Consider the following 19,258-nt stretch of genomic DNA (forward strand, 5'->3'; position numbering starts at 1 on the left):
AGCAGCCAGTTAGCTCAGATGTGCACAAAGCCTCAAAACTGGGAGAAACGGCTCGCCTGACCGTGTCAAAAAGTAATAAAACCCAGCAGCTCTAAAGGTGCTGGGTTTTATTACCAATTTCTGGATTGCACTAGAGGTGTAAGTGGATATTGTTACTTTTGGACAAAGCATGGTTCCCTGCCTTTATAAGGGAAAACATGACAAGAACGAAAGAAAGAAGTCCCTGCAGTTGACAGAATTTCACAAAGCCACTTCTTCACACTTTTCCACCAACCTGGTACATCTCTGCACAAACGGCCAAGCCGAACAAAATACTTGGCTGGACGACTTCTCTCCCACAGCCACCCAGAGATCACAGTCCAATGAGATCCCTGCTTTCAGGGTCTGGCACTCCATTCAGGGCTGATACTGAAACCATCTGAACGTGCCTCGAGTCACGAAGACTAGTAGTGGTGGCTGAGGAACCATGAGATTCACCTCACACACACACTCACACACACTGCAGTTGCCATGGTGAGATGTAAAGAGGTGCCATGTTGAAAGGAAGAGTGGAGAGAGGGAGTTGCAGTGGAAACAGAGAATCCAGTGTTTGTGCTCTCGCTCGCTCTTGTTTTTCAATCAATCAGCCAGCCAGGCAGTAAGTGTTATATGCCAACTCCATCTCTGGGAAAACCGAGGTGGAATGAACTCGAAGGGTTGAGAGTTTGTGAACGAGATGGACATGCTCAACCAGTTAAAACCGATTACAATTGATTCAAATTGAATTTAAAGGTTCAATTTGCCAATTTGTTCCCTGTTTAGACTTAGATGCTGCGTTCTGCGGCTGGCAGTCCTTCAGCAATTAATAAGAGCAAAAGGGAACATGAAGAGATTACAAGGGCAAGACGAGCATATTGAACGCACACTCCCCTTCTAAGCAATTTTCGTCTTCAAAATGGTGTGATGTGTGCCTTTGCAGTTCTTCGCCTCTGGCATCAAGCTGAGCATGTCACCGAGGTGACACGCTATACCTGAAGGCACTGTGATTGGCTAGAGTGCAGATTTCCATCAGCCTTTTCATCAAACCAGCAAGGCACAGTTGGAATTATGGATAGGTGTCCTGCACGCTGTTGTTGGATGGAGACACAACTAGTCCTATGTGACGATGCACATCCACACACTGCTCATACGACAACCACCATATTCATTCAGCACTTGGATTAAGGTCCCAGCTAATACACAAGGCACAACTACAACATGTAATCTAAATGATCACCAATTAATGATTGGTCAACCTGCAACATCCGCCCATTATATCCATGCCTATATTATATTATTATTATATATATTATTCTTCCTCACCTTCTCTATGTGTGTGTGAGTGAATAAAAAAGAGTTGGGGAGATGCTGATGATCTGATTTATTGTGACTTATCGTGAGCTTTCTGGGGCTGCAGGGCAGATGGACCTCACAGTATGAACCCACTCAGAGTCCCCGTGTCTGGTTGTTATCCATATTATGTGCCTATCGAGAACAATCTGTTTCTCTATGTTTTTGTGGATAGACTTATTCGTTTTACATAGAGCTAAAATGATTAGTTGATGAATTAATTCCCTGATTGAGAGCTGATTAATCTGCAACCATTGAACACATTTGCTGCTTTTCTTCATCCCCCTTGGGCTTTAAGAATTATGATGGGCATTTCCTCATATTTTATAAGCAAAACAATAAATTGAAACATCTATAAAATAACTGGCAACTTGAATTAAGTCTTTATATGAATTTAAGGCTATATGTTTCATTGTCTGTGTTGTGGTTTTCCTTTCTATGTTCTCTGTATATTCTGTTTAAGGGTCATGGAGAGAAAAACACATATTCTTCGGACACTTCACTCCAAAATTCAACCCAGATGGCAGGAAAAGTGAATATACTTTTAATGAAACACATATGTCGACATATGAAACACGTGGTTTCTGAGGTTTAAAGCATGACAGACAGGACGACTGGCGTATTTCTACCGGTCAATATGTCACAGTTTACGCCTGGTTACACATTGAGGGCGCGAGATGAGATGGGGTGGGGGGGGGGGGGGCGGTACAGTGGGAGCGCGTGCCCACGTGAACCCCGTCGACCCTCCGCGTGCACGAGCCACCCTGTTGCTGGGCAGCGGCAGTTAGCTATCCCTTTTTTCATTTCCCAGAATTGCCACTTTTCCATTATATTTTCTGCGCGTGAGGCGCGCGCGTATATGTGCCAGAAACAGCAGAGACTGCATGGTTGTGTCCGATTGTCCACACTGCCTGCCTCCGTGTCTCAAGGGATGGACAGTAAATGAGAAGGCGAAGGGGGGATAGATGTAGCGGTCCCGGTTGTCTCAGGCTCCCCCTGAATGTCTGGAGGAATTCAATCCCTTCAGCGCCGTGAATAGGCTCCTGTAGCCGGCCCGCGGTGCACCTAATCCCGCCTTTGTCTCAGCACGCACAGCTGCAGTCGGCTACTGAACTGGCTAATGTCTCTCTCTCTCTCTATCTCTCTCTCTCTCTCTCCCTCTCTCTGATCACCTACAGTCCTGTCGTTCTTCTTTATACAGATGTTCCTTTCTAGATTGCAGCCTAACATTTACAACAAGTCAGTTGCCTTTGTATCTAGTTCGTCCACAGGAGGGGGAGGTTTTCTTTTCTCCCTCAGACTCTGAATGGGCATCAGATTGAATGGATCATGGCCACAGCCTGTGGTTCAAGTGACATTAACTGCAGCAGCTCTTCCCATGACAGGAAATTGGGCATAAGATATCAAATCATATTGGATTTGGCGGCCCATAGGAATTAGTTGACAGTCTTTTGAATGCAATTGTAATGCAGCAAAAAAGCCCAAGCAGTGACATTATTATTAACAAACTAATTGATTAGCAATGAATTTTAAATAAGCAGTCAGTGTCCATACAGCATATCATTAAAAACCAGCGCATCAGCAGCGTGTTACTATCAATAGACTCAAAGACTTAGTGATGACACTAAAACAGATGATTTAATAGCGAGCCCATTAACCATCAATGCACACAATTTAAATGGATATTGCATTCCCATCCCGCATACGTGGACAGTTGTCATTTTTCATATCATATGCCAATGCAGGTGTGATTTGAATCACGCACGTGCGCGCTCGCTTGCACAAACGCACGGACAGGGTGGGACTCCGGTAGTGCAGTGGACTTACCGTGAGCAGACAGGGGGATGAGGACCATTGAGATGGTCAGTAGCACCTGCCAGGTGCCCAGACGACTGTCACCGCGCGCCATACTGTTGGCTATCTCGTTGACACACTGATGCAAACTGTGATCCCGTTCCTCGTTACCGGTCAGATTGGGGTTAACGATAATCCTCACAGCGGATCCTCCAAAGTTCAGATCTTGCTCGTTTTCGCCATTTCGCCGTTAACCTCCCTAATGGTTCCCTCACAGCAGCTGTGTGTGTGTGTGTGTGTGTGTGTGTGTTTGTGTGTGTGTGTGTGTGTGTGTGTGTGTGTGTGTGTGTGTGTGTGTGTGTGTGTGTGTGTGTGTGTGTGTGTGTGTGTGTGTGTGTGTGTGTCTCTCTAAACCGTTTAACAGCTTGGGTTCGGTTCCATTGTACTGTGCGGCTGCCCTCTCCTCCACACCTTTAGCGCGCGCGTGTCACTCTGCGCTTTGGTCCGTCGGCAGCACGCGAGGAGCTGTAGTAATAGTGCGCGCGACCGGCGGAGGATCTGCAGACGAGATTTTAATGAGCCGGGGTTGTCGCTGCTCGCCTGTCTGTGTGCGATCCGTTAAGCCGTTCCCTTCTGGCTGCAGAGGCGACGAGCGGCAACGCGCGGCGCGGCGCAGAACGGCGAGGCACGTCTTGCGCGCACAGTGCTTTTGCGTGTCAAAGTGCCAGCACATGCACACACACACACACACCCGAGTAAATGCAAGCAGTGTCCAGCCTCAGCCTTCTGTTGCTGATGTGGGGCTGAATGCGGGATTTCAGCGGCGTCTGTTGTCAACTGAAGTCAATATGCTCCATTTCCACCACCGCTAATGTGCGTGAACATGATGTCTCTCTTTCGCTGGGTGGTGGTTATAGCTTATGTGAGGGGGTTATTTGGGTGCATGTTGCCTTTGGTCAGAGGTGTGTGTGCGTGTGTGTGTGTGTGTGTGTGTGTGTGTGTGTGTGTGTGCGTGCACACATGGTAGATAATCCTCTTACTGTTCTATTGTGATATATGTTTCAGACAATAGCATCTGCTGCTGTATCATTCCCCGTCGCACACACTCTGACTTAAAAGTCCCCCCTTTTCACTTGCCCCCCTATAGTTTAATATGCTGATCATATTCTTCCTCTCCCCTATCCCACAAGACACCATGCACATCACTGTTCACACTGCCTTTGCACCACTTGATTTCACTCTAAATGCCATAATATAATTGGTTCCAAATACATTTATATAATCACTGCTATGTGACACTAATCCATTTTCCTATATCTCTATCTCTTGTACTGTTACAAACAGCTCACAAAACGGCCTGTGGGGGCCTGTCTACCCAGCCTCTTTCTGAATGGGATTATGTCAAATATATTATAGAAATAATTAAGACCAAATGCTGTTCATAGTGGGGGGGGGGGGAAACATGCAGTTTCCCTCATTACTTATAGAACCGAGAGTCCATTGATCTTAGCCCCTGCTGTCTGCGGCGTCCCGCTGTCCCTCATCAATTATCATCCAAAAGAACAACCCAATCTAAACAGAGCCAATATCTCAAATCCCAACTCTCAGCGATGGAAGACTGGGATTTTGTACAAGAAGGACCTGGGAGAGTGACAGTGGGAAAGATGGAGAAAGGGACACAGTTGCAGTCCTGCAACTGTGTGTGTGTGTGTGTGTGTGTGTGTGTGTGTGTGTGTGTGTGTGTGTGTGTGTGTGTGATGGGACTCAGGATGGACAGACATGGGTGAGTGTTGGAGAGAGAAAGAACTGGAGAGTGGTGGAGATGGAGAAACAGAAAAATGTTCACTGATGCACTGCCAAACAGAGCAGAATGAAATTGCTTCCGGCCCCCCCTACACACTCACACACACACACACACGCACACACACACACACACACACACACACGCTGTGATAAATACACAAGCACATAGATCCTATCTTTCAACTCTCATTGTCCGATATCAACTGAATTAATTCCAGTGTTTGTCTTTTTACAGGAAGGATAATACAGTGGGTGACGAATAGTAAGTGTTTTCTTGTGCAGGGGGAACAGATGGATCTCACTGAGAACCAGAATGGAAGAATAGCACAACTTACTCAACGCCAAGCTCTGTGCGTGCATGTTGTGGTCCGGCCACGTTGGTTGAACAGTGAGGGGTGCACAGGATGTCCAAATTCCCTCCGGTGCATTCCCTGTGTGTGTCAGAGAGTGTGTGTCTGTTCCAGCGTCCACTCTAGGGAGAAGAAGAAGCTGCTTATTAAACAATATGAATATATATGAATACAATAGTATACCCATGAAGCCTACATGGTTAACAAAGAGCAGGTAGTGTGTCTATTCAGAGCAGTCTGGAATCCCATCTCTTCAATACGCAGTACACTTTAACTTTCAATATATTTCTCTTTTTAGATGTCAACAAACACCTCTAAACTTACATTGACAAAGAAAAAGATCTTGGTTTCAAGGCAATATTTCAACCTTCTCTTAATTTCTCTTATAGCTGGACTAACAATTGGACCTTGAATCCTGTCCTTTTTTGAACTGCCATGACTTTAAATCAAAATCAGAAGCTTATTCTGTGTGACTCAGCATAAGATTCACATTGTGACATGATTAAAGGGAGGCGTAAGTCTGCTGGATAGATAGAGAATAAACTCAACGTGCTTTGAGAAAGGGAGCAGTACTGCTACTCGGTGATGACAACGCTGTGTTTAACAGCAATGTGCAATTTCCTCCAGCACTGGTGAAGGTATTAAACAACTGACACACCCTGTCATTTGTTGTGTAAATAGTGGGATACACACAAATATATTTTACAGACCAAGGATATGAAGCAGAGCACTGTCTGCTGTATGATTATGTTATGTGATGTGGTAGTTAATCCATATAAGGCATCACTAGAGCATTATAAGAACACTCTGTACTAAAATATATTAGGATGATTAAATAAAACACCAAGTGGGATTGAGTAGAAACGTTTTTATGTTTTATTTATTGTTCAAAATAGATTTACCAGTAAATTGTTGCAAGGAAACCGTTCAAGCAGTTGTGAATGTGACAATATTGTTACAAATCATGAACAGCAGCACTTTTAGTCCACATTGGCTAAAAGATGCCATTTCGAGGGAGAGGATTACTTTTCATCTAGAAAGAGTAAGAATTAAACTGAGAGAGTCATCATTGCTTATCAGTGTTATAAATTACATAATGCAAGCTTTGGGCATTGCACAATAAATATAACTTTAAATATCTCAAAATAACTATATTGATTGCACAGAACAAATATGTATACTATTTTCGTTAAGAAATAGTCTTCTCTCGTACGAGGGCATATTTTGAGCAATGATATCTTGTTTAGAAATGACTAAACCTGACTGAGCCAATTGCTAGCATTTGATTGAGTGATAAATATTGGGGCCAAAACAGAGCTTGAGGTGGTACTGTTCAGGGAGTCGGCAATAATAGAAACACTCATTTACTACTTTAATGTAGTCTAGTTTTACTAGTCAGTTGTGAATTATTATTATTATTTCCTATTGTCCAAAGGAACTAAGAAATACAAAGGTAAAAAAAAACAGTTAAGACGGTAAACTTAAATGAATGTAGGCAATATGTAACACCTGACTTATCACTTGCCTGCAGACTGGTAAGATCTTATAGGAGGGAAAATATTTTTGGACCCACAATGGCTGAAACAAACATCTTTTGTTGTTGTCATTCCCCAGAGAAAATATAGCTTTTACAATATCTTTTAATGAAAGCAGCAAATGTAATAATTCCATCTCATGAAGTTGTGAAAGTGACAATAACAATATGGTTGCTCTTCCTTGGAATACATACTGACCAGCTATATTCAGAGTTAGTCTGCATGTGAATAACCTGCTTAAACACTTTTTTTTAAACAATAGCTATTTTCATAGCCTATGAGATATCCCTAAAAATGTATTTTCCTTCAAATTAAATTATTCATGTTATAGGGATGTGCATTTTGTCCCCCCCAAAAAGGCAAGACCCTCAACGTGACTGTAAACAGATGCATATCCCCACAAGACAGGTAAAACACAAACAGACTCAGACACTCACTCAGTTTCATGTAAAACAACTTTAATGAGCCGAGTTCAATCTTCAGATTTCTCAACTCTGACGTCAGAGCACAAATATTTCACAGATATAAGACTGAGCCGTTACCAAATACACATTAACTGCATCTATGTGCTTGTGTGTCTATAAACATATGACTAGTACTGAAGAGTTACAAAGTTCAAATTCTTGACAGTTGTTTCTGATCATATACGTGTGTTTTCAGTTGAAGGAGGACTGGTGTGTATGTGTGTGTGCGTGTGTGCATCTTGTTTTCTGGTCAGTTCAGCTGTGAGTGGATGCTGGAGGACCCGGCTGAGCTGGTGCTATCCCATCAGGCTGCGAGGACGGGTCTGAGACAGTAACAGAAGACGATAGTGGCATCACACCGACTGAGTCTGATCATGCTTAAAAGTTGCACCAAAAAACCTTCTTGCCGCTATTGCAACAGTAAGTCATACTCACACATGCCATTGGGAGCTCCAGGGTGTCGAGGGGCCATCACCTGGGCGTTTCCTCCACCAGGCATCATCCGGTTGGGCATGGGCTGGCCAGGAGTAGGCAAGGCTAAAGTAGAAGGACAGAGCCCCAGATGTTAAGCGTTGAAACAAACAATAACTTAACGGATGAAAATAACAACCTGGATATATTTTATTGTGTCCTAAGAGGATTAGACTTTTTCAGAGCGGGTGTTTGACCTTTGGTCAGTGTGTGCATGTGTTTGGTCAGACCTGAATGCTGCATTGTGAATCCCGGCTGCCCCTGCTGCTCCCTCTGCTGGCGAACCTTAATCTCTGCCTGTTTCAGCTGTTCAGTGTGGAACGTCTGTCTCTCTGTCAGGAGCTGCTGCCGCTGTTGCTCTAGCTACATGACACACACACGCACACACACACACACACACACACGATACAGGCTGATTTCTAGACGTGTTTTGATGCTTCTGGATACAAAATACCAAATAGATGTGAAAAATGTGACAGAGCTTTAGACATTTTATTTTTTCGGAGTTTAAAATTGGTCTGGGCTACACCAGATATGCATGTTCACTCACAGCCTCTTTCTCACGGTCCATGATGGTCTCCAGCTCCTCAAAGTGCCTCAGTTTGATCTCCAGCTTCTTCATCTGGGTCTCCACCAGCAGAGCCACCAGGGACTTTACCTTCCTCTCTTCTACTGCTGCCAAGTGCTGCAAACACGAGGCAAAGATGGAGAAAGTTAGAAGAAATCTGACGCCGTAAATGAGTAAGGAATTAGGTGGTAAGTGAACGTGACCATTGGACGGTATGAACTGGAAAAAGTAGTGATTTAAAGATAAAATAAGGTAAACGCTGAGGAAGAAGAGAAAAGATAAGAGGTGAGAGTAGTTTAGAATAAATTGGTTGTGACCGAGCGAGACAAGGGAGGGATAGAGAAAATAAATTAAGGGACTGAATATAAAACTACCAAATTAATCATTAGCCACAAGGCTGTGGGAAGATTACTAATTTAACTCTAATATGGCTTTGTGTACAAAGACTGGGCAAGACTTACTGAACAAAAAATGTACTCAAACTTCTATTTGTTTGCCATTTATTTACATTTCGACTTAATTTGACATAATCCCAGTCTCCGATCTGTACTCAATTGTATCTGCAAAGCCAGGTCTTAAAGTGATCTCCAAAATGGTGCACGTCTTAGCTGAAGGATTGGAAACCATAGACAACCATTTCTTAATTTTAAGTCCCTGTGATTGGTCCATTTGGAAGGGAGGGCCTTACCTTGGCCTTTGTGGCAGCTGAGGCCAGAGCAGCTGCTGCTGCCATGGCGACTCTGCCCTCCACCAGATCTTGCTCCATCCCTCTTGCCTCATCCACATCTCCGCGACCTACACTCTCTTCATCATCTCCCCTTCCTGGATCGAAGAGAGAATGTCTTTAATATAGACAGACATGTGACATTTACACAAATACATATACAGACTGTACATTTCTTTGCATACCATCTCTCTCCTCTGCAAGTATATTTTCATCATTTTCCCTTTTAACTAGTTCTCCCTCTACTTTGGCCCGACTGGGTTCCACCGTGAGCCCATCGGCCATTAAAGAGACCTGAAACAGATCCAGATGCGCACACACACTCAAGGTAAGCCACATAAATCACCAGCAGACACAGTTAAACCCTCTCTGAGCTCTCATTGCCATTTCACCTGATTGGAGGCTGAGTTTGTTTCCATTATTTCTGCATCCATTGACTCTGAAAGGCAGCATAAGAGATGCATTGTAGACAGCATGAAGAAATAGATTTATTTGGATGATTATGTGCATATATAGGTATTACAATGTTACCTGTTTTGTCAGGCTGGTTGGACAGTTCAGAGATCTTATCCACCGACTCCTCCTGCACTTTGGAAAACTCCTCTGAAGACAAAAAATGTAAAATCACTTCTGTGTACCATCTCACAGCCATACCATAATGCAGACTACACTCAAATCAACACTCCTCCCTCTGTCTTCTCACCCAGTGCAGCCTTTGCTGCGGATGAAGCCACTCGTGGGTCCACCACGGATGCCAGGAAGGCTACAGTGCTCATGACGGGGTTTTCTGATTGACTGAAAGGCACAGGCTGGTACGCCAGTGGGCCAAGGGAGGCCGAGGAGTCTTCTAGATAAGGGTCTTCTATTGGCAGACGAAGGAAGTGGAGGATACACTCGTCCTGTGTTCTGGAGCCCACATGCTCGGATACTTTGTTCCAGTCGTCTCTGTAGACCTCTAAGGCCTGAAAGACACAAAGAGGAAAGACAGGAGCAGGCAAGTGTGAGAACGAGATGCAAATATTCAGGTAGATGATTGCCATGAATCAAAAATAGACAAATGAGTCATATGTAATGTAATCTATTTTAGAAAGGCAAAAATATTGTCTTACCTCTAATAGCAAAAGTGTCTCTTGCTCTGTCCATTCCCTTCCTGCATTTGCACCTTTAGTCTGAGGCAGAGATCATGAAAATAATTTTTTTAATAATTCTAATAACAGCTTTTTAGACACTTAATTACAGAAATAGTGAAATAAATAAATATGTCAACTACCAAATGTAAAATTAGATATGTGTATGAAACAAGATTGGGGTTTTGGAAGTTTTGTGTGAGACCTTAGGGTGTTTCTTGGTGTAGATGTCGGAGCGCAGACCAAAGTTCTGGCAATCTGAAGGCTTCTCTTTGCTCTTCTCCGGAAAATATAACATGTGCTGCGAGGCCGACACCTGCGAGAGTAAAAGTGGACGGCAGAATTTATCAAGAGGCATTTCAGATGATTCAAATGTGTGTTTCAGATACATCTGTGTAGAGCTGTTATCATGTGCTCTGTGTGTTTTACCTGCAGTGGTTTGTGTTGTAGGGGGGCCAGCCCGGACGGAGTATCAGCCAGTACATTGAAATGAGGGGTGGGTGGTGGTCCCATGGGGAGGGGCCTGCTTTCTGCATCCACCTGGTAGTTAATCAAACCCCACTGCTCCAAAAATGCATGAACCCTGGACACAAAGAATATTTATCTTCTTACTATACATTTTACTGTGTTGCAGCTGCCCCCACAAATGACAAAATGTAAATACCCCGACAGGTCAGCATGTGCTGCCATGCTGCAATTAAAAAAAGCTGCTTTTGAGACGCATTAAGTACACCACATAACACATTTTCCTGAACAACATTAACAGATTGTATTTGTTAACACATTTGTATTATAGTACACCCACATACCGCACTTCATTTAGCAGATGCAGCAGACAATGCATGGTAGCAAACACCCACACCAAGTGTTACCTCATGACAGCACAGACGTCTCCAGTGAGGTTGCGTCTGCAGGACGTTGAACTGAGGTATTCCTGGGGGTTGAGCCGGTATGTGTCGATCATGAAGTTACGGTATGCCAGGAAGCTGCAGTGCACAAGAAATACCACGTTTCTGATCAACTCAATCTCCTGAAAAGACTTGAAAGGTAAAGTCTGAATATCTGCAGGACTCACATTTCTGGTGATTTGGACTTATTCTTTCCATTGAAGAATTCAGGCAATGCCCGTTTCTCTATTGCATGAATGCTAAAATACATGGATAGAGAAGTTTTTAGGGGTTAGGTTTTAAATTGTGACGTACTGAAGAAAGCTAAGTTTGGAGTAATACTCAATGTCAAAACGTGTGTGTGCATCTGTGAGTGTATCCATTTACCTGTTGTAACTGAACCAAGATGTGTAGCTTGGTATGATGATATGATGGGTTTGTTCTGTGATGTTGTCCTCTCCCTCTGACAGGCGAGTAATATCCCCTCTCCCCTCGTCATCATCCTAGACACATACATACACAGAGAGTACATTAAATAACACTTTTCACTTTTAATCACTGCCCCCCCGCATTTAAAATCATATTTACCCTTCCTGGGAAATCATCCTCCTGTTCATCTGAAAAAAGAAAAAGTGAAAGAGCAAAAACTCAATGTACATTCCCAACTGTATTTCTTTATCTGTAATGATTTATACTGGAAGAAACATTTACACATGCTACATTTCTCCTTAAACATTAGCTTCAACACATAACCTACCCAGGTCAGCCATAGTCCCTCCTTTGACAGGAGTATTCTCACTGTCCTTCTTCAGGTTGACTATAAGAACATAATAAATAGTTTAGAGACAAATAGCTACTTTCCTGAATACTTTGATTTGACTAATTTCCTGGTCACAGCCTTTTACCATTCTTAGGTAGTACAACCTCCTCCATGTTAGGAACAGGGGTAGGGTCCTCCATGTCTTTGGTCAAGTCCTCTTCTGGCCCTTCCTCTTGTGGTCCGCGCCTTCTCCTGTGCAAACAGACAAAATGCAATGCTGACACTTCACCCTGAAACACCAAACCAAAAGTATACCATCCAGTTTGGTTGAAACACTTATTTATTACCCCTTCTTTCCTTTCTTTCTGACTTCAGAGGAGGGAGGAGAGGGGGAGCGTCTTCTCTTTTTGGAGGGGATGAATTTGGAGTCCTGTAACAGAGGGTAGAAATAGATAAAAGTAAGTCAAAGTTTAAGGGTTATTATCCGAAAATGAAAGTATCCTTGTTGCCTCAAATAACACCTTTTACTTTCTGATGCCTTCTAGACCACCTACAGCTTCGTACAAACCTGGTTGTCTCTGAGGTGAATGCGCTGGCGGAAAACGATTGGTACATTCCTCTCATCTATACAATAGTCTTCTTCATTCATCCACTCGTTGAAAACATCTGTGTCCAGAACCCAGCCAGCATGGACCTGGAGCACACACACAAAATTAATATTAATGTGGGGCATGCTTGTGTAGGTCATCAAGTGTCCAAAATGAACACATGCCAGATCAGATCTGAACCTGTGTCCCTGCTGACTACCATTCTTTCACAAACTGTGAGCAAACTGAAGAAAAACACTGCTCTGTATACTTACACCTAACAGGCTACCTATGCAGGCGAGCCAAATTGTTGTATTAACCTCAATGTAATCTCATTCGGAGCTTAAATATTGATGTATAGCTTGATATAGTAAATGCAGCAGGAATCCAGTGTGTAACTAAGTAGAGTGGTAAAGCATCAGGTTTCTGTAAGTGTGCTGTTGTACTAACCCGCCATGGCTTTTCTGAATGTGGTTTCTCTTCAACTTCACGTTCAACATCACTTGAGGACAGCCAACTGTCATAACTGTGGAGAAGTGACAATTGACACACTAGGTAAGTATTGTGTGTGTGTGTGCGTGTGTGTGTGTGTGTGTGTGTGTGTGTGTGTGTACATGTGTGTGTGTGTGTGTGTGCGCGTGCATCACCTGTCAGGGTGCATGCCCCAGTGTACCAAGACATGTTTGTCTTTCCGCATGACAGGACGCATCCAATCATCTGAAAACAGATGTGTATGAGAACATGTATTAAGTTAATTACGTACCAAGCATTTAAAAACACACTTAGATGCACAAACTGTAACTGACCTTCCTCTTTAGAAGTAAGTGAGGAGTAGATGTGGTGACTGGCGAGCGTTCGGTCAGCAGTGAGAGTACCCTGTGGAAGGACAAACCCTTAGCACTGGTATTGAACTATATTGTTCGAGCTACACTGAGTTTCATATTCTCGCTTCTCTCTCTCAGTATATGTCAATATGTATAAACATCACTATGTCCAACAGTATGTCTGCTCATCTTTAATTCTCTTCTGCAGCACTTTACCTGGTGTTTGGTGATAATATCCGTAAGTCTGCTAGCCAGCTCCTGATCCAGTGTAGAGTCCACATATACCACAGGCAGTGACATGCAGTTGTTCTGTAGATTCACAAATCACATGCAAGTAGTTCATCAGGTGTGGTTCCCTGGTAGGCCGATGCCTCTATGTGTATGTGTAAGTGTGTGTGTTTATTTACAAGTGTGTCTATGTCACCTGGATCAGGGCTCTTTCAATAGCACCAAACATCTCAACATTTCTTTCATTTCTTGATGGATTCTGCAAGTCAAACCTCCGCCTGTAGAAGGAAGGAAGGGAAGAGTGTTAACATGAAGGACACTACTGTGAAAAATTAAAAGCTTTAGGGGCACACAACTCACCAGCCTTGCTCTGCCTTAAACTTGTAGGCACTGCCAAGAATGTGGCAGAGTCCACCCCCTGGCCGCAGGTCGAGAAAGCACTGTGCCTGCAGAAAAACATGTAAATCAACAGTTTGGTTTATTGTTTATTACCCATCTTGTCAGATGTTCTGTCATCTTACTCTTTCCCCTCTCTATCGGAAGCCACCATTGAAAGACGCTTTGACATTTGTTTTATCCCTCCTCATTCTAATTATGTCCAGACTGAAAATCCATAAAATCCCATAAAGTACAACCTGTAATGAAATTGTGTTTTGCCTAGCTCCAGGAAACTAAGAAATATAAAAAATATGATTGCATGGATGCAGAATGATTGCAGTACTGTATTTAAATCGGCAGATAATTATACACGTCAGGGACCTCTACCCCTGTAAAAAAAACAAGCCTAAATCAACATAAATCATAGAAGTTGGAGGTTGGATATTGTAAATTCAGAACACTCGGCGTGATGTTTAACAATCATAAAGACAGTGAGAGACGGACTCACGGGTAGTTTGGTGAGAGCAGGACTGGTCGCTTGTCTGCCGAAGGCATCCTCCTGGAACTGGAGAAGCTGGAGTGTCACTCCGGCCAGAGCCTGACACGACGGAGCGTCCACCAGCACGTACTAAGGGACATACAGTGAGACATATGAAGAGAATGGTATTGCTTTAAGGCAACCTATAACCCACCGCATGCACCGCATGCTACCCAGTTTAACGTTAACTGTTGTGTTTGTAACGTTACTGGTTCACCTCTAGAATACTTTACACTTGTATTTATTTATTATTTTATTTGAATGCAGCACTCGTTAACTTGCTCACGTAAATCACGCTGGTCAGTGTAAACGTAACGTTATCCAGCATGAGACGTTTGTTTACAGTCTGAGCCATTGGACTTGCTAACAGGGGGCGGCTAGCTTGTTAGCTAGCTTCCTAACCAGCGAACCACCTTTTTGTAGTGCTTCCCGATCCACTGTCGCACCACCTCCAGCTGGGCTAAAGTATCCGGACTCTCCCAGAACCTAGCGGACGGGCTGCTGTCTTTTTTCCGATGTGCGGATGTTCCGGAGCTGGCGTGGCTTGTCCCGGGGATGCCGAGGTTTGTTCCTCCGGACATTGTGGCCATAATTAAACGAGATTAATCTCAAACAGGAGAACAAAACTGGCTAGCGCGCTCGCTAGCTTTTTGCATTCTCGCTTTCTCTCGCGAGACGCAACGTGATTGTCGCAATAAGGGTTTTCTCTGTTTTAGTGTAACTGTTTTTCATTTTCACGTGTTTTATTATTTAATTGTAAGCGGTTTTAATTCAATAGTGTTTTATTTAAAATGTCACGAGGTGTCTTTGTGTGGAATACATGTATTAACTACAAACCACGACTTTTATTTTGAAAAGTATCTTTACCAGGAAATACTTACGCAAGGCATGTAAACAGAAGTGAAGAAACATCGGTCAGCAGCCGCTTGTTTATATTTGACCACTCTAAGTCCAAGCTAGCTATTATACAATTGTTTGAAGACATACTTAAATTACGCTGTTAATGTTATTGCAGTAATTTCCGTTTAGTAATAACTTTCACAATGTGGCAGGAATTACAAAGCTGGCTGTCTCCTCTGCATTAGCTTTACTTTTTATAACTGCACTCATTCATCCTCACACTTCATATTTCCCCAGATCCTGAGATTCTATGGGTGTCCGCGGTCTGACCACCTTTGTGGAGGGGAACAGACACTTACTCCAAGAAGTGAAGTTCAGGGACAGTCGCCTGGTTATTGATGGCTGCAGTCTGTATTTCCGCCTCTACTTTAACCAAAGCTTGGACCAGCAGCATGGAGGGGACTATGACGCTTTCGCTTGCATGCTCACCAAGTTCTTGTCTGCGTTGGCGGCCTGTAACATCCAGCCATATGTGGTACTGGATGGAGGTAAGAAGGCCTTTGAATTGCAACGCCCTATCAAACTTTATTTTAGGAAACTCAACTTCTCACAATTTATGACGTTTGTATTTCTCTGCATGCATTATTACATGCGTATTTAAATGATAACATTTTGTCAGATGGATTAAACAAAAACAGTTTGCTCACATTTGTTACATATGGAGCAACACGTTCATTGTCTGTTCTATCTTTGTCTTTGTGGTTGAAAGGGATTGACCCAAGTGACAAGAAGTTTTCCACTCTGCGTCAACGTCTGCAGTCCAAGATAAAGGACGCAGACAGTCTCTCCCAAGGCCGCAATGGCTCTGTTCTCCCCATCCTCACAAGAGATGTTTTCATTCAGATCCTCATCCAGAGAGGAGTTCCACTGGTCCAGTGTCCAGCTGAGGCTGACTGGGAAATTGCATGTTTGGCTCGCCAGTGGAACTGCCCAGTTCTGACCAATGACAGTGACTTTTATATCTTTGACCTGCCAGGTATGGATAGCAACATAATTTATTTTACTTACCAAGGAGCCAAATCTGCCTTTTAAAGGAACTTGAGGCTGCGCTGTTGTTTTACATATTGTTTATGTGCTTTGTTTTCTTAGGTGGTTACCTGCCTCTCAGTTATTTCCAGTGGACCAACGTTAACGGTAAAGCCTCTCACCACTACATCTTGGCTCGTTGCTACACCACTGACGAGCTGTGTCGCTCGTTTGGCAGCATAAACAAGGAGTTGCTCCCCTTATGTGCCGTCCTGGCTGGTAATGATTATGGCACTCCAAAAGATGCTGACAAAATCATAGACCTGATTGGTGTGAGTGGAATAGGGAGAGGTGGTGGCAGAGGTAGAGCACCCATTTCCCGCATTGAGGGCTTCCTCCTCTGGCTGTCCTGTTTTAAATTTCCGGCGGACGTACTGGAGGAAGTGAGGATACTCATGGGGGAGGAAGGTGGAGGCGTTGGGGGCAAGAGAGGACAGAAAGGTGGGCTCAGTTCACAGCTACGGGAAGGTATGCAGGAGTACCACATCACCACTCCAAGCGCTCTAGCTTACTGGTTCTCTGAAGGTAAGGCAGCTCCTAGAGGGCAGACCTCTTGGCTGCCAGAGTGCCTGTCGCGGGCTGCAGCCCAGGGACTATTGGCTCCCTTGGTGGTAGATGCTCTGGTGATGCACAGGGTCCTGCTCTTTCCGCAGGTGGAGAACAGCAGGTTAGCCAGCAGCCATTGTAGTGCCAGCGCCATACGACAGGCTATATATAGAATATTATTGCAGAGAGGCCAGGATTTCCCAGCACAGGATATGAGGGCACAAGAAAACATCAGCCAGGGTATGAGAGGTGGTAGAGGGCGAAGGGGGCGTGGAGGAGGAGGTGTGGGTCAGGTTATTATTTTACCCACACAGCAGACTGGTAATTCAGGATTTAGCATTGAACAAGCAGGTGGTGCAGCTACAGTATCGGCCCAGGGCTACAGTGCCCCCATGTGTGTGGAGGAGTATGACCGCATGGATCTGAACTTGAAGAAAAACAATGTCGAGGCACATCCGCTCAGAACTCACCTACTTCTCGGTACAATGGACCAGGTATGACTACTAAAAGTTTAGTTTTAGGCAATTCATTATCCGATTTATTTACCTTTCCCAATGTTGTCCCATAATTTCACCCAGGCTCCTGTGGAAGTTCGTCTCGGTGTCATGTTAGAAGTCTTGGGATCGAAGGAGTCTGCGCTGGCTCCTGTTCCTCTCCACTTGAGGCTGGCTGTAGCAGTGACAGCCTTCTGGTTTCGAGAGGCCAAACCACCACCCTCACAGCCCCAGCTCAAGGCTTTGTTGCTGGGCATGGTTTACGGAGAGCTGTCCTGGACCACCCAGCCTGGAGCTACCCACTACCAACATACCGGTTAGTTGTGTTGTATCTTTTGTATTGCTCCACAAGGTCACAAACACTATGTATCTCAATAATGACGATGTTGCTGCTGGGTATCTTCCTAGACTGGGCTGCGGAGCACAATGTGCGGGCAGGGCTGGATTGTCAACGTGTGAAGCCAAGGGAGAGACGGGGCTTGGATGTTGGAGGGGCTCACAGTTTCAGCCAATGGCAAGCCTGCCTCTGGAGTGCACTGTGTCTCAATCAGCTATTGCTGCGGCCGCTGCCTGAACCCCACCTGTCATTGTAAGGCACAGGGCGAGATAATACAACTATGAGAACTACAGAAACAGAATTGTGTTGATACTGATTCAACTTTTGGTTATTTATTTCATTGTGTTTTATGTTCATATATACTTTTGTGTGTGTGTGTGTGTGTGTGTACATAGTTAAATGTTTATGCTTTCCTTTTGTTCTACTTTGTTGTCCTTGTTTTGTTTGCCTATCTCTGTGTATTTACATTGAGAACAAGTGAGTCAAATTCCTTGTTTGTGTATATGCATAAATGGCCACTAAAGCAGATTCTGAATCTAAAGTTCTCACAAATACCATGGTGACATCATCTAATTGCTGTTTTATTTTTCTAATCTAAAATGATCTGCAGATACCATGTTTAAGTGGAAAGAAAATGTTTTTTTAAATCTGTTTGCCTTCTTCTCCATCTCTGTGTGCCTCAGGTTGTACAGCGGTACCTTGGTGCATGGCCTCCTCAAGTATCTGAAAGGAGGCCGAGCTGCTGAATCCCTCCTCGTCGGGGGTTCCATGTCCGGACCACTCTACTCATTCCTGCTGGACACTGTGAGGAATTGCAGCTCTAAGACCCATCCTTCCTCTTCGGCAGCATGGAGGGGGAAGAGAGGCGGAAGCCGGGGAAGGAGAGGAAGAGGAAGAGGGGTAGGAGAAAGAGGAAGAGGGGGAAGAGGGCGGAGGGGGACTGAGGAGATAAACAATAGGTTTGCTCTCCTGATGAGCGAGGAAGAGTCTGACTATTGATGACGAGGCAGAGAAAAATAAAGTGTTTCGATATGAAGCAGTTGCGAGGGGCCAATGAGGAAGGACATTCCAGTGTTTTATCAAACACACTCAGGGAATGCTACGAATAGTAACTTCACAAGTGAAGAACAATACTTCTTAATGTTGACAACTGAGCTTCTGCTCTGGTTGCACTAATTTAAGCTTCATCAATACTATTTACCTGTTTATGAAAACTTCTCAGTTTTCCCGTGGTAAACTCTAGCCATATTTTAATGCATGTTTTCACCTGATATTTTTATTTAGTTAAGTCAACACAAACTTTTAACAGTAAATGTAGAGGTGTCTTATTTTATCATCTCTGTTGTCCTGGAAGTTGTATGGCAGCTTACATTATCTCAATGAGCCACTTATGAAATCGTCTTAAATCGCAGATGCCTTCTTACTTTCGTATAATAAAAGAAATATGAATCAAACTCTGACACATTTTCTTTCATCGCATTCGGCTAGTTTTTACTTGTAACCACATGAACCAGAACATGTTCATTCTTTATGGAGTCAGTATTCTCAT

General features: G+C 43.9%; 2 protein-coding genes across 5 annotated transcripts; one reads left to right on the forward strand and one right to left on the reverse strand.

The window, feature by feature from the left end:
* Positions 1 to 7,287: 7,287 nt before the first annotated feature.
* On the reverse strand, positions 7,288 to 15,076 carry smarcc1b (SWI/SNF related, matrix associated, actin dependent regulator of chromatin, subfamily c, member 1b). 2 transcript variants are annotated; one of them, XM_034544575.1, is made up of 28 exons: positions 14,820 to 15,076; positions 14,377 to 14,496; positions 13,851 to 13,936; positions 13,687 to 13,768; positions 13,479 to 13,571; positions 13,245 to 13,314; positions 13,086 to 13,155; positions 12,889 to 12,964; positions 12,420 to 12,545; positions 12,199 to 12,281; positions 11,997 to 12,103; positions 11,849 to 11,908; positions 11,680 to 11,708; positions 11,479 to 11,594; positions 11,280 to 11,351; positions 11,077 to 11,190; positions 10,634 to 10,787; positions 10,410 to 10,520; positions 10,187 to 10,246; positions 9,781 to 10,039; positions 9,609 to 9,680; positions 9,470 to 9,516; positions 9,263 to 9,371; positions 9,042 to 9,175; positions 8,336 to 8,470; positions 8,016 to 8,148; positions 7,750 to 7,851; positions 7,288 to 7,637 (listed from the first exon to the last, which is right to left on the reverse strand). In XM_034544575.1, exons 1-28 carry the CDS (start codon positions 14,994 to 14,996, stop codon positions 7,570 to 7,572), a joined length of 2,865 nt encoding a protein of 954 aa, XP_034400466.1. In that variant the 5' UTR covers positions 14,997 to 15,076; the 3' UTR covers positions 7,288 to 7,569. The 2 variants fall into 2 exon arrangements, with proteins under 2 accessions (XP_034400466.1, XP_034400467.1); XM_034544576.1 differs by lacking the exon at positions 14,820 to 15,076 and adding an exon at positions 14,693 to 14,789.
* Positions 14,853 to 19,163, forward strand: aste1b (asteroid homolog 1b). Of its 3 annotated transcripts, none has more exons than XM_034544578.1 (7): positions 14,853 to 14,969; positions 15,544 to 15,794; positions 16,016 to 16,282; positions 16,396 to 17,372; positions 17,457 to 17,688; positions 17,781 to 17,961; positions 18,393 to 19,160. In XM_034544578.1, the coding sequence occupies exons 2-7, from the start codon at positions 15,557 to 15,559 to the stop codon at positions 18,706 to 18,708; spliced, it is 2,211 nt and encodes a 736-aa protein (XP_034400469.1). In that variant the 5' UTR covers positions 14,853 to 14,969; positions 15,544 to 15,556; the 3' UTR covers positions 18,709 to 19,160. The 3 variants fall into 3 exon arrangements, with proteins under 3 accessions (XP_034400469.1, XP_034400468.1, XP_034400470.1); XM_034544577.1 differs by lacking the exon at positions 14,853 to 14,969 and adding an exon at positions 15,276 to 15,320 and having other exon boundaries at positions 18,393 to 19,163; XM_034544579.1 differs by lacking the exon at positions 14,853 to 14,969 and having other exon boundaries at positions 15,543 to 15,794; positions 16,150 to 16,282; positions 18,393 to 18,758.
* The last annotated feature ends 95 nt before the right edge of the window (positions 19,164 to 19,258 follow it).

The sequence above is a fragment of the Cyclopterus lumpus genome, chromosome 11, assembly GCF_009769545.1.
Source record: "Cyclopterus lumpus isolate fCycLum1 chromosome 11, fCycLum1.pri, whole genome shotgun sequence".
In the NCBI taxonomy this organism is placed as follows: Eukaryota; Metazoa; Chordata; class Actinopteri; order Perciformes; family Cyclopteridae; genus Cyclopterus; species Cyclopterus lumpus.

Bases quoted from the DNA above. Each gene is read 5' to 3' on its own strand.
- aste1b (XM_034544578.1), top strand. From the start codon at position 15,557: ATGGGTGTCCGCGGTCTGACCACCTTTGTGGAGGGGAACAGACACTTA. The intron at 17,373-17,456 runs GTATGACTACTA...AATTTCACCCAG, and splicing joins TTCTCGGTACAATGGACCAG to GCTCCTGTGGAAGTTCGTCT. The intron at 17,689-17,780 runs GTTAGTTGTGTT...GTATCTTCCTAG, and splicing joins TACCCACTACCAACATACCG to ACTGGGCTGCGGAGCACAAT.
- smarcc1b (XM_034544575.1), bottom strand. From the start codon at position 14,996: ATGGCCACAATGTCCGGAGGAACAAACCTCGGCATCCCCGGGACAAGC. The intron at 11,909-11,996 runs GTAAAAGGCTGT...ATGTTCTTATAG, and splicing joins GGTTGTACTACCTAAGAATG to TCAACCTGAAGAAGGACAGT. The intron at 10,040-10,186 runs GTAAGACAATAT...TGTGTCTTTCAG, and splicing joins AGACACTTTTGCTATTAGAG to GCCTTAGAGGTCTACAGAGA.